At 57.0% G+C, this 13,472-nt stretch overlaps 1 protein-coding gene across 1 annotated transcript; it reads right to left on the bottom strand.

Annotated features, from left to right (window-relative positions):
* Window positions 1–1,302: 1,302 nt before the first annotated feature.
* GPR37L1 (G protein-coupled receptor 37 like 1) lies at window positions 1,303–5,378 on the bottom strand. The gene is made up of 2 exons (XM_040985224.1): window positions 4,791–5,378; window positions 1,303–2,130 (listed from the first exon to the last, which is right to left on the bottom strand). Exons 1-2 carry the CDS (start codon window positions 5,376–5,378, stop codon window positions 1,303–1,305), a joined length of 1,416 nt encoding a protein of 471 aa, XP_040841158.1.
* Between the last annotated feature and the right edge of the window lie 8,094 nt (window positions 5,379–13,472).

Genomic DNA, 13,472 nt, shown 5'->3' with positions numbered 1-13,472 from the left:
AACGCAGAGCCTGTGCGCATGGCAGCGCCGTCACCTAGCAACAGCCTCCTCGCTTGCCATCACCCAGCCCTCGGGGTGGGTGCCAGGGAGAGAACAAGGCTGCTAAGATCTCCAGGAGGGGCAGAGGGAGTCTGAGGCCAACGGGCGTGGGTGGGTTGGCCGGTGGGGGGACAGTGGAGAGTGGTGCCCTGGGCACTCTGGGCCCCCTGTGTCTTGCCTATCCCTGCCCCACCCCCAGGCTGGAGCCTTCTGAAGAGAGGCCCCATGTGCGTGGCCAAGGCAGGCCTGGGGGGTAGAAGTCGGGTCCTGGAGCAGAGCTGCCCTGGGGAGGGTGACTGGGCAAGTGCAGCCGATGGCCATGGGGGAGGCAGCCCATCTGGTTGATGTGGTGCCAGCTTCTCAGGAACCCACGGGGCTAAGCAGCAGTTGGAAGGAGCCAGAGGAGAGCAAGAAAGTGGGGCTTCAAAGGGTAGACCAGCAGGAGGAGCTGCAGGGTCTATGGGGGAGGTAGAGTGGGGAGAGAGCTAGGCAGAGGCTGGGCAGCTGTGGGGGAGGAGAGCAGGCAGGGGCTGGGCAGCTGGGCTGTGTGCTAGCAAAACAGGCAGCCTAAGAAACAGGAAGAGCAGTGCTCGAGAGGGGCTGGAGGCAGAGAGAGCGGGGGCTTGAATGGGGGCTTTGTGGAGATAAGGTACGATTGAGCCTGCTGCTGCGACACAGCCCAGCAGCCTGCTGGCTTTGGGGAGCATGGAGTTAGGTCACAGGGAGGGCTTGCTCACCCTGCTCCCCAAGCCTCTCTGTTCTCTCTGGCCTTCCAAAGCCCCCAGGGGACCATGGTGGGAGGCCAAGGCATGGGTGGGCAGCGCCAGGGTGAGTCAACCTAGTTTATTGAGGTTGTGCAGGGCCTTCGAGAGAGAAAGCACCTGGCAGGCGAGGCCAAGCGGCCCCCAGGGGAAGGGAGTGAGTTCTCCATGGCTGGGTCAGGAGACCTCCACACCGGAAGTTCCCCATTGTAAGATGGAGCCCTGATGTGGGGTAAGGAAGGAGACTTGAAAAGGGCTCAGTTAACACAGTACAGGAGTAGGGGCTTGGGGCTGAAATCAGGGAGGGCAGGTGAAGTACGGGCTCACACTGGTGGGACTAAAAGCTTCCACAGAGTTCTTGGGACCCAAGAGACATCACCACTCACCCACGGAGGCCCGGCTTGGGGAAAGAGGAGACAGGAGGAACCAGGGACCCACCGTGGACAGCAAACCCAGAAGATAGCCAGTTGCCCACCCCTCTCCCCATACCAGAGGTCTGGCCTCAGCAAGGCGTGCCCAGGGGTGGAGGCGGGGATGACTCCCTGGGTTGGTGGAAGTGGATGGAGGAGGACACCTCGGCCTTGAGCTTGTCGGAGCCGGAGCCGCTGGGCGCTGGGGCCTCAGAGATGCCTGCGCACTCGTTGCAGCAAGAGCAGCAGCAGCAGCAACAGTCGAGAAAAACCTGGCCCAGTGGCCTGCAGACGCACAACAGCAGCACGGGCGTAGCGGCGCCCTTGCAGAAGAGGGAGAACTGGTTGACCAGACCCAGCAGGCCCAGCGTGTGGCGGGGGAGCTCAGTGGAAAGGTAGGCCACCACAACGTTGCACACATTCTCGGGCAGCGTGCACAGGGCGTAGACCACCGTGAGCCCCACCACTGTGCGGTTAAGCTGGCTCTCACACTGCTCGTGTTTGCCGGCCCTGCACTCCGGCCCGCGCCTTGGCGGAGGGCCCCGCACTCGCCATGTCACCAGCTGGCAGGTGACCGTGAAAAGGATGGGCAGACAGAAGTAGCAGCCGAAGTACCACCACATACGGGCATTCTGATAGGTCAACACCAGTGAGTACAGGGACTCAGGCAAGCTGGCTGACGGTTTCATGACGCACGAGTCCTCGGGGTCCATGGCCAGGCTGGGCTCCTGCGCCAGCTGCCACAGCAGCAGCTCAGGCACAGCCAGGGTCATGGAGCCTACCCAGATGACAGCCAGCTTGGCCACAATTGACTGGCACCGTTCAATGGGCCTCACCTTGGGCAGTGTGCTGGTGGCTACGTGGAAACGGTCAATGCCCAGGGCACACAGGCTGAAGGTGGTGACTCCGAGAGAGGATACCTGTGGATAAAGTGGAGGCCCCCAGTCAGACCCCGGCTCTGGCTCAGCAAGATGCCAGCTGAGTGATAAACATAGAAACGCTGGTGAGCATCTTCTACACAGACCCTTGGCCAACCCAGGGAGATACTGAACCCTGGAGCTGGACATGGCACACGTGGCCCCTGGGCACCCCTCACCAGGTCCCTGCAGCTCCAGGGAGGGTCAGGGCAGGGGGAGATGCACCCTGCTGTGTGTGTTAGCCTGGTGGATGCTCCTGGGGAGTGTGGTTCTCACATACACACCCGTACACGCATCCCCATACACATGCATATACCTAAACACATATAACCATATGTTATAACCATATAACACATACAACCAGTTTACACACACATATACTCACACACTTATTCACAGCCATACGTGCACATGCACACCCATATAGACATACTTACACTGTCAACCTTGAGACACACCTAAACACACTCATGCATGCTTACACGCCCATGAACATACCCATTCACCCTCACACACTCAGACACCTGCCCATACATATACTTGCAGTCCTAAATACTCAACACATACAGGCACACTCACACCATGCACACATACTCCTACACACATTCACACACGTATCTACTCACACGCACACTCCCATAAGCACAGTCGTACTCACACAGACACCTGCACACATTCACATGTACTCTCTCACACGCATACATGGTCACGCACACATTCACACCCATACACACTCCTACACACATGCACTGTCACACTCATACACCCACACTCACACTCCTTGCCCTGAATAGTCCCCGCTCCCCACAGCAGCCTGAGCCCATGGCCCCACACCCCAGGCCCCAAACACAGGAAGATCCCTGGGAGCCCGGAGGAAGAGGCCAGAGCAACAGGGAAGAGAGCAGAGCAGAGAAGGTGCCAGCCACCACGGAGCTCCCAGAGGATGCCCAGGCACCCTGGGGACAGAGCAGACAGACCCCTTAGCACAGCGCCCCTAGGAGCTCGGCCAGCCTGTGTCCTTTGTGGAAGTCCAGCTCCCATCTTGGCAGAGAATCCACCTGCAACCCCAGGGCAGAATCGCCAGTCTCTCCGGGGTTCTGCTCCACCCTGCCTTCCCCACTGCCTCCAGAGGACACCCTGAAACCCTCCCCTAGGCAAGATTTGGGTGCAACATGTCTTGTCCCCTCCAGGGATGGCTTGGCCAGCCTGTGGGTCATCTCTGTCCTTCGGGGGCACAGAGCAGGTGGCCTGGGAGACCTGTCGTGACCCTCAATCCTTGACCTCCTAGCCACGTGCAAAGGGAGTTCTTACCTGCTCTCCACCCCTCCTGAGGACCCCCACCAAGTGTACACCAACCTCCGTTCACTTCCTCTCTCAGCACCTTCTAGTTGTGACCCAGGGAATTCTTCAAGAAACTGTTTATACATTGCTGTGACAATCATCATTCATTCCAACTTACAAATGAGCAGACAGCCTTGGGCTGGCTCTGGGACTCACCAAGGCCATTCAGCCAGGAAAGGACAAAGCCCACTCCCTGAGTCAGTCTGCCAGGAGCCCTCTGGCCTCCTGGGCTGTGAACAGGACTGGACAAAGACCCAAGGCTATCCCCTCATCAGCTGGAGTCCCTGGGGGTTACTTGGGTTGGGAAGGGAAGGCCAGATCCAGCTGCTGAGTCAGACCGAGCACCAAATCACAGTGAACAGCAGGGACAGAGCTGGGAGCAGGACCTGTGTCCCAGCACCTCACCTTGACGCCGTCCCAGCCAGGCAGGTCCCCCACATTGTGCAGAGGGACCCCAGAGTGGCAGCAGCCTTCATGGGGAGACCACGGCCACTACAGCCCTCCTTGCCGGCCCACAGAGCCAAAGTGCCCGATACCATTTGTTTTCCTGAGTTCTTACAAACGGAGCCCGTGTCTTGCCTCCTTGCACACACACACACACTGGGGTGTTTATGTCAGGCTTTGGTGAAGGCATTTCCGTGGTGTTCCCGTTAGCATGGATGTCCCCAGAAAGGAGGGTGCAGTGGGAAATGCTGGGGGTCACAGAACGAACAGACTACAAGCACCATCTGGTCTACCCCATTGGGGAGCCAGGGAAATTGGAAGGAGAGACGGGAGTGCCAGGGACAGCTTGTGGGTCAGTGAGAGTCCAGCCTGGGTCTACCCAGTCAGGAAGGAGTGGGAACTGCTGATGGGCAGCAACGCGAGGTGGAAATCACAACAAGGAAGGCTGGGAAGGATTTTCCCCTCCGGTAAATGGCGCACACATGGGGTCTGGGTGCTGACTGCGGAGGGGAGGGACCATGGAAAGTGGGAACTCCCTTTGGGGAGGCAGGAGACCTGGCCGATGTGGGAGAATGGGCACACAAAGGGCAGAGGGATTTCCTCGGGCAAGCACAGGGCAGGGTGGAGGTGGTTGGTGGGAGCAGGTGCAGCTCAGGGCCTAGACAAAGGGGAGCTCTACAGCGGGGTCGTTCCCAAAGCAGGAGACCTGGCAAGGCTGCAAGGCTGGGTGCCTTGTGTACCTGGTCATCAGGGTCACCTGCTCCCAACAGCCACCACGGCCTCCCTGGTGGAGGCACAGGAGCGACCCTGGGGCTGGCCCAGCCCCCAGCCACTCTCGCTACCCAGAGTCTGTCCCTGCACTGCAGCCCCACACTCACCTCCAGAAAGGGCACGGCCCGACAAGAGACGTCTCCCAGCAGCCTCTGCTTGGTGAGCTCATTGAAGATAACGATCGGCAGGCAGAAGAAGAGGACCAGGAAGTCCCAGAGGGCCAGGCTGGCAAGGATGGAGTTCCAAGCACTCTTGAGGTAGTAGCTGTGCCACACGATGCACATGACTGACAGGTTGCCCACGATGCCCACAGCAAACAGCACCAGGGCCAGGAGCAGGACAGCGTAGGCGCCATAGGACCTCTCGGTCACTGGGTACAGCGGGTTCTGAATGCGTAGCCTCTGGCCCGGCATTCCCGTCAGATTGCCCCTCAGCCCCTGCCCACTGCCTGGCTTGGGGCTGGTGGCCCCTGGGGGCTGGGAGGGCTGCAGGCTCGCAGGATGGATGGGCCGGGGGTACTCAGACCATTCCTTGGGTACATAGTGCTGCACGCCCTTGGTGTCCTCATCCTCGGCGCCCCTCTTGTCTCGGCTCTGCTGACCCTGGGCCTGGGCTCCGTGCCCACCCGAGCCCCTGCTCAGGCCAGTGGCCAATACCGCAGTGAGACAAAAGGCCAAGGGCCACAGCCAGCGCATGGCAGAATGGAGCAGGAGGCAGCCACTGCCCGGGGAGGGAGAGCAGGTGTGGAAAGGGCAGAAAGCGCTGGGCGGAACAGAGAGAGGCAGCTGGCAGCCGGATCCACCCCCAAGTCAGGCGTCTGCCTTGGCCAGCCTTCTCTCCCACCCTACTGGCCACAGGCAGGGCAGGGCCCTCTGCTGGACACTGAGCCGTCTAGCTCTTCCTCCCCAGTGTGTCTTCTCTGGGGCAGCCCAGGTTACAGAAAGCCCTCCACAGGCCACAGAAACCAGGGAAGAAAGGAGACCATCCAGGGTGTCCCGATAAGGCACGGGCAAAGCCAGTACTAGGATGCAGGTGTCCTGTCTGCGCCTGAATCGAGGCAGTGCCTACCTTCAAAGTCAGCTGGTGATTATCAGGATTGATGAACGCCTTCTAGGTGCTAGCACCCATGCTGTTTTCTCAGGGATCACTCCCCCACCTAACTCCCCACACACCGACAACATTCCCAGTTTACAGATTGGAAAGCTGAGATCTGTAGAGTTCAGCTGCTTGCCACACTGCTGACGTGAGGTGGAGACAGGCCCACACTGGTCTAAGTGACAAAAACCCATCCGCTGGCTTCCAGGACACGCGAGCTCCCCAAGGAAAACAACGACACTCAAATGGTCCTTCTTCCAGGTCTTCCACGTGGGTCCAGGGTCCCAGAGCCCCTACACTGCTTCCCCAGACACACTGGCAAAGAGTTGGATGGGAAGCAGAACAGCCAGGATGCCAACAAGCATTCTGGTATAAGATGCCAGTACTATCAGTGGTGGTTTCACCCACTGCGCCATCACTCCAGCCCTAGCCAAAAGGCTAGCACGCCCCGTCTGAGCAGACACAGAACAAATGGACATTTTCAATAGCATAGCGTTGCTGTGTGCAAGATACTCAGTTTGCAGAAGCGCAAAAAGACATTTTCTCGGGCAGAACTTTTGCTCCTGAGGACCTGGGGATGAGGGATGCTGAAGGCAAGGACTACATCATGGAGGGAGCCTGGGGGGCCTGGAGCAGTCAGTCCATCCATCGCCATGCAAGGTCAAAACTGGCTGCGAGCTTGCTGGACAGACCACAGCAAAGAAGCATGTCCGGGCCAAAAGACCCAGCACACCAAAAGGCTCAGTCCAAATGGCAAGTGCTGGCAAGGAAGCTGGCACATGAAGGAATCCAGGAGCGTCCTGGGCATTTAGGGCCAGGAATGGCAGTGATGGGTCGGGGAGGGACTGGAAAGGAGCTTGTATGTGCCAGGCCACAAATGTGAGGTTTACATTTGCAGGGAGGTGTGGGGGAGAGCGAGTGTCACACACAGATGCAAGGACTTGGGTCAAGGCGTTTGGAGGAGTACCTGAGCTGTAAACACACAAGCCTTGCTCACAGGTGAAGAAAGCCGAGATTCCAGGAAAGCTCCCAGTTTGGCCAAAACCACACATTTTTGCCCCATCCCTGTGTGTTATAATGGGAATCTCAAGGGAGAGAAAGGATTGGTGAGGGCCTTCCATGGCACCACGGGGTGGTGGGCAGTAGAAGGAAGCATTGGGGCCACTACTGTGGGAGGTAGTTTCCTGCCATCCTCAGCCCCAGGGTAAGGGATCAGCCCCTCCCCGCAGCTGCCCCTAGGGCTATGTGGGTAAAAAGTGCCCAACCAGTGGTGTCATCAGCTCCATTTGCAGCTGTCACCCTGGGGCAACATTGTGCTAAACACTTGATAACATTATTGCTGGATCTTTTCATTATTTTCCCAGGCTCAGAAAGATAAAATGACTATGCCCAAGGTGGTTGGGGGAGGGGGGGCACTTACTGATTTATTTGCAAGTCAGAGTCACACAGAGAGAGGGAGAGACAGAGATCTTCCATCCACTGGGTCAGTCTCTAAATGGTCACTAAGACCAGTGCTGAGCCAGGCCAGAGCCAGGAGCCAAGAGCCCCAAAACGAGTCTCCTACATGGATGCAGGGGCCTAAGCACTTGGGCCACCCTCTGCTGCTTTCCTGGGTGTGTTATCAGGGAGCTGGACTGGAAGTGTAACAGGCAGGACCCTAACTGGCACCTGTATGAGATGCTAGGGTTGCTGCCAGGGGCTTCACCACAACAGTAGTTCAAACCACTCCTTGGTGGAGCCTTAAAGAATGTTAACACGGGGCTCTGCCCTCGAGATGACCCACACCAGCCCTCTTATTTCTCAGAAGTGCAAAGTAATGAATAGAGAAACCACATCTCAAGGTCAGGTGCTCAGCCAGCCCATGTCTGCACAAGGACGTTGGCCCGGGGCTGGCCAGCAGGAAGCCACAGCAGTGGCACCTCTCCATTCTTTCCTTACCCTCTAATTCTTTATAATTTTTGATTAGCATGCCATGCTCATCCATTTTTTAAGAAGGATTTATTATTTGAAAGACAAGAATGACAGTGAGAGAAACAGAGACAGAGATCTTCATTAGCTGGTTCACTCCCCAAATGGCTGCAAGGGCTGAAGCCAGGAACACAAGCTCATCCGGGTCTTCCACATGGGTGCAGAGGCCCAAACACGTGGGCCCTCTTCTGCTGCCTTCCTGGACCCATTAGCAGGGAGCTGGATCGGGAGCAGAGCAGCCGCGACATGAATGGGTACTCCAATATGGGATGCTGGAGACACAAGCAGTGGCTTACCGCTGTGTCCCAGTGCCACAAACCACACTTATACATGTCAGTGGGGTCAGTATAGTATTTCAACAGAGACACAATGTAAACCCACCAAGCTCACCTGCAGGAGCCAACCAGCCGCTGCCTCGCAGTTCTTTCGGCAGGAGATAACCCCACACAGCAATGTGCAGTGGGCTACGTTTGCCCTACAAGCTGGCTTTTCAAAAGGGACACTTCAGTCTAGAAAGTCCCCATCCGTCCCCCAGCTGGTCTCCGTGAGGATGGCGAGACACGCAGGAGCCGCACGGTGGCGCCAAAGGTCCAGTTGGCGGAGTGAAGGGCCTGGCCACTGGCTTCAGGACCCCCAACTTATCCCTCAACCCCCAAGCCCAGCCTCTGGCTCCCAGGCTCCCAGGCTCCCAGCAGATGTAGAGTGGCTCCCAGCAGCAGAGGCAAAGGGGCTGGTGGGATATGCCTCAGTCTCCTTCCACCTTTCCTAGGGTGACCTGCTCGGGGGCCCCAAGAGCACACTGACAGTCCTCCCTTCTGCTCCTGGGAGAAACCCCAGTCTCCCTCTGCACCCAGCTAACTGCATTGCCTTCGAGCACAAGCCAGCCAGGCCCTTGGGAAAGCCTTTCCTGGCTTCCAGGAATTCCCCGTGTTTCCCCTGGGATTTTCCCCAAATGCCCTTGACAGACACAGCGCTGTGGGGCCCAGGGTGGGAGATGGATTGGGGCTGTCCCTGGCATGAATGAAGCAAGGGTCACGGACAGCTGTGGAAGGGCCGCCCATCAGCACATTCAAAGTTAGTATCGTGCTGGACAGATCGCACCGCACATGCGCAGGGGCAGGACTGCCTGGATAAAATCCCCGGCTCTGCCACAGGCGTGACTCTGGGCTGGGACTTGGTACCTGTGCCTCAGCGTCTGTGTCTGAAATGTGGACCAAATGGCCAGCTCGAGGAAAGATCAGATGCAGATCCTGGCAGCTGTGTCTGGGGCTCAGGGAGCCTGCCTCTCGCAGCCACTGCAGGAGGCTCTTTGCCCCAGGAGGCTCTTTGGGTGTCCATTTGATGGACTTGGAGATTGAGATGCAGAGAAGCATGGATGGCAAAGGTCTCCCTGCTTCTAGGGTCCCAAGAGCCAGGGAGTCCCCTTCTGGAATCTCGCTAGGCTCTGGGCTCCTGGACCCCGGGGGTTGCTAAGGGATCCTGGAGGGAATGTGTGTGACGAAGGGCAGAAGTCAGGGTGTGCTTCCTGCTCCATTACTGCTCAGCACTGCCGTGTCAGTACCGAGTGCTCACACACACTTTACAAATATTGTTGCATACCCATCATGTGTCGGCCATTGTCCTAGGTCTCTGGGAACAGTCACTGACTGGGCATGCCTTTGGTCTTCATGAAATTCACGTTGCAAGTGAAGGAGGCCACCTCCTCGAATAACTTAACTGTGACTTGCAAAATCATTGCTGGGATGCCAATTCAAGTCCCAGCTGCTTGGCTTCCAGTCCAGTCTCCTGCTAATGTGCCTGCGAAGGAGCAGAGGATGGCCTGAGTTCTTGGGCCCTGCCTCCCGGGAAGGAGATCCGAAAGGAGTTCCAGGCTCCTGGTTTCTGCATGGCTCAGCCCCAGCTCTTGGGCATATTGAGGAGTGAATGGGCAGATGAAAGCACCCTCTTCTCTCTCTTTCATTCACTCTGTTTTACAAATATCTTAAAATAGACTGCCCTGAGAGGCATGGAGCTAAATGGACTGCCACAAGGTGAGGAAGCCTCTGTTTCTTTTAGCCTCCTCCTGGTGAAAGATAAGGAATATAAACAGGCGAGCTGCGGTCTGGAGAAGGCTTGGGTGACCAGGCGAGTGAGCACTTCTAAGCACTGGGGCCAGCACGCTTGAAACTCTTGCAGGTTGTGTCAAGTCAGGCAGGTGCGTGTGTGTGGATCTTGGGCATGGGGTGTGTGTATTTATGTGTGTATGTGTGCATGTGTCTGTGTGTGTCTGTGTCTTTGTCTGCATGTGTATATGTATATCTGTGTGTGTGTGTCTGTATGTGTCTCTGAGTTTGTGTGTGGTGGCAGCGAGGGGTGCTCTGCAGGAGATTCTAACGGAGTTTCAGGACTAGCGCATCAGGTATTTCCATGTCCATCACATGCAAACAAGGACTTGGTAAATGTCTGGCCTCCACGGAGGAAAAGGTGCTGGCCAAAGGGGTCACAGCCCCTGGGGGACTACCCGACCCTCTGGCAGACAGACTCCCGTCCGGAATGCCTCCTTAGTGCCAAGGGCTGGCCTTGGCTGTGGGCAAGTCAAGGCCACTTCCTAGCAGGGGGTTCCTTGGGGAGTACAATGTGTCTGCAAGGGAGGAATGGGACCAGGAATTGCAGGCAGCTAGGTGGCAGGTGTCTGTGCAGGAGTCAGCAGCCTGAACCCCCCCAGGGTTAACAAGACCTGCAGCTGAGCCGGGGCCAGGGCACCCTTGTCCTGCCACTCCATGGCTTCTTGGGCTGAGTCTTACATGCACCTGGTGGGGTTCTCAGCAGCCCCCATGGGGCGGGGGTGGGGTGGAGGGGGGTCGGGAATTGCATCCTTGCCGCCAGAAGCTGAGAGGCCTAGGATGCTGAGAGGGGATTTCCTAGAGCCGAACCTGCAGGTAAAGTGGGCAAGGTGACTGTGGAAGGGAGACAGTCTGGGAGATGGAAGAATGTTGGGGTTGGCCCTTGTCCCCAGAGCAGCCCATGTGCCAGCTGCCTTGTCCCCCACAACGCCCCCACCTCCCCAGCCGCAGCCCAGTGGTTCTGGGACAAGCAGAGTACTCATTGCCAGGTGCCCCAGCCTTGTCCTTTCTGCTTTCCTGCCCAGGAGTCTGGGCTGAATCTGCCAACCCAAGAGCTCAGCGTGAAAGAATGCAGCACTAGCAAGAAGAGGCCTTAACCCTTCCCTGGGCAGGTGGTGCTTGTCTGGAACTCGGGGATGGGGAAGGGACTAGGGGCTGCTGAGGGAAAACATGGTGGAGTTCATGCTTCTGGATCTAAACCAAAAGGTGAGCCCTTCTCCTGCACTGCTTCCCCACCCCCTCCTGCCCCTTTCCCTTCTCAACACTTGGGTGGATTGTCCTGGACACAGCATGAAATTGGATTCACATGAACGCATCCCCTCCCCTCCCGGAGTCCCGGAGGGACTCGCCTTGGGCGAGTCACTGAACCCGCTGAAGGCCTGCTGCTTCCCTACCTCCCGAGGTGATGGCTCAGGACTTGACGGTTGTGTAAACCAAGTGACATGCACAAGACTCAGCAGAGAGGGGGACTCAGCAGAGAGGGGGACACCTGCGAGAGAGGGAGAGACAGAGGGGGGTGCTCAGAGAGAGAGGGCTCCCAATGCCTATTCACCCTGCAACAGCCAGGTTGGGGGGCAGGGGGGGTCACCTGAGCTGGAGCCTAAACCCAGGTCTCCCTCTTAGGCAGCCGGGACCCAACCACTTGAGCAATTCAACACTGGCAACTGCTGCACGAAGTGTGCGTTCATGGGAAGCTAGGAGCAAAGCAGACCGGATATCAAATCCAGGACATCTGACCACCCGGAAGCAAGTTCTTAATCCATCAGTGTCACTTCCCTACTCCCTCACTCTGCCCCTCCGGGGATGAAGATGCTTATCCTGCACCCACGGTGGCCAGTGCTGGGATTGAGAGAGTGCTTCCCAGGGAGGGAGGACAAAGGTCTCTGGCCACACCTCCCTGTGGAAAGAGGAGAGGGGGCGGGGAAATTCCCTTTATGCAAAGGAGGCTAAAGATAGACACAGAGACCCCACCCCTGCACCACCAGCCCAGCCCAGCCCAGCCTCCCGTTCCTGGAACAAGCTGGGCCAAGCTGGCTGCACAGAGCCTCTGTGATACTTGTGCTGTGTGGGTGGCTGGAACGACTTCCAAACACCAACCACCTGTGGCAGTCCTTGGCCATGGGGGCGGTCTTGCACTCCCACTGCCACTTCCTGGGGTTTGTTTCTCTGCTCAGCAGCTCAGTGGATCAGCAGAGCGGATTTATAGATGGGGACTCACCTGCAGACCTTCTCAACACTTGGTTGGGGTGTGCACCTGTGACCCTGGCAAGGAGAGAAAATTCTCTACTGAGGCTGCCTTGGCAGAGAGCAGGCAGCAGAGCCATGGGTCCCATGGGTGTCCCGGTGCCTAGTGCAGTGCTGCACATCCTGCATGCTGAGCTTGAGGGGCGGGGAGGCAGACATCCATTGCACCAGGTCTAGGGGTTCAACCTGGAGCAGCAGGCATGCGCTGCATCAGAGGGCTTGAAAATGGGTGTGTGGATTTTTCCAGATCAAGATTCCCATCCTCCTCTGTTGAGACCCCTCTGGTACACAGTGCTGGGGTCAGCTGACATTGAAGGCAAACCTGGGACCCCAGATCGCCCAGCTTTCACACAAGCGCAAAGTCCGAAGGCAGAGGATGGTACCAGCCCAGGGCAGCTTCCCCAAAGGTCCTTCTCCATCTCTGGCAGCTGGAGGACTCTCAAGCAGGAACGCCTCCCAGATGGGACCATGGACCAGCCTCTGACCAGACTTCCAGAACTTCAACAATTTGTCCTTGAGGACACTCATGAGCCCTTCTCCTGTACAGAAAAACGTCTCTCGGGGACCCAACCATCATCTGTAAGGTGGGCTCTTTTGAGAGTTGTCCTGCCCCTCATACCCAGAGTTCTCAGAGGAACCCCTGTACATGGTAGCCAGCAAATGTTTCTGTTTACTGTAGGGTTTTAAGCATAAAAAACCTTATTTTAAAATAGTTTTACTTTATGGCCTGAGAAAGAAGTGGAGCATGGCCCAAAGCCTTGGGACCCTGCACCTGCATGGAAGACCCAGAAGTTCGTGGCTTCAGATCAGCTCAGCTCCGGTCGTTACGGTCACTTGGGGAATGAACCAGCAGATGGAAAATATTTCCATCTCTCTTTCTATAAAATCTACCTTTCCAGTAAAAACTAAATGTCTTTTTAAGAAAGGTCATATTTGAAAGGCCGAGTTACAGAGAAAGAGAGAGAGAGAAAGAGATCTTCCATGGGCTGACTGACTCCCCCAAAAGGCTACAAGGAGTTGCCACGTAGGTATTAGATGCCCAAGTTCTCTGGCCATCCTCTGATGCTTTCCCAGGTGCAGTAGCAGGGAGTTGGATTGGAAGTAAAGTGACTAAGACTCAAGCTGGAGCTCCTGTGGGAGTTTGCTTTGCAAAACACCAGCCTCTTGCTTTGTTACTTGCAGAGGGTGCAGAATTTCTGGATTACTGTTGGCCTGAGAGCTACCAGCAGGTGCCAGGGAGACACACAGTTTCGGGTCCACTGCAGCATCCTGTTCTCCTTGGCCAGAGTCTAATGCAGGAGGTGGAGAGGTAAAGATGGAGGAGGTGGTGACATCAGCAGTGGCAGTGAGGAGCAAGTTCAGAGCAGGTGCACGTGTGAG

Source organism: Ochotona curzoniae, unplaced genomic scaffold (genome assembly GCF_017591425.1).
Source record: "Ochotona curzoniae isolate NIBS_2020 unplaced genomic scaffold, NIBS_Ocur_1.0 contig_430, whole genome shotgun sequence".
NCBI classification, from domain to species: Eukaryota; Metazoa; Chordata; class Mammalia; order Lagomorpha; family Ochotonidae; genus Ochotona; species Ochotona curzoniae.
The sequence above is the reverse complement of the archived record's forward strand: the minus strand, read 5'-3'. Positions and strand labels throughout refer to the sequence as shown.

Excerpts from the sequence above, each read along its gene's own strand:
- GPR37L1 (XM_040985224.1), bottom strand. The coding sequence starts at position 5,378 with ATGCGCTGGCTGTGGCCCTTGGCCTTTTGTCTCACTGCGGTATTGGCC. Across the intron at positions 2,131-4,790 it reads GGGCCGTGCCCTTTCTGGAG|GTATCCTCTCTCGGAGTCAC; the intron begins GTGAGTGTGGGG and ends CTTTATCCACAG.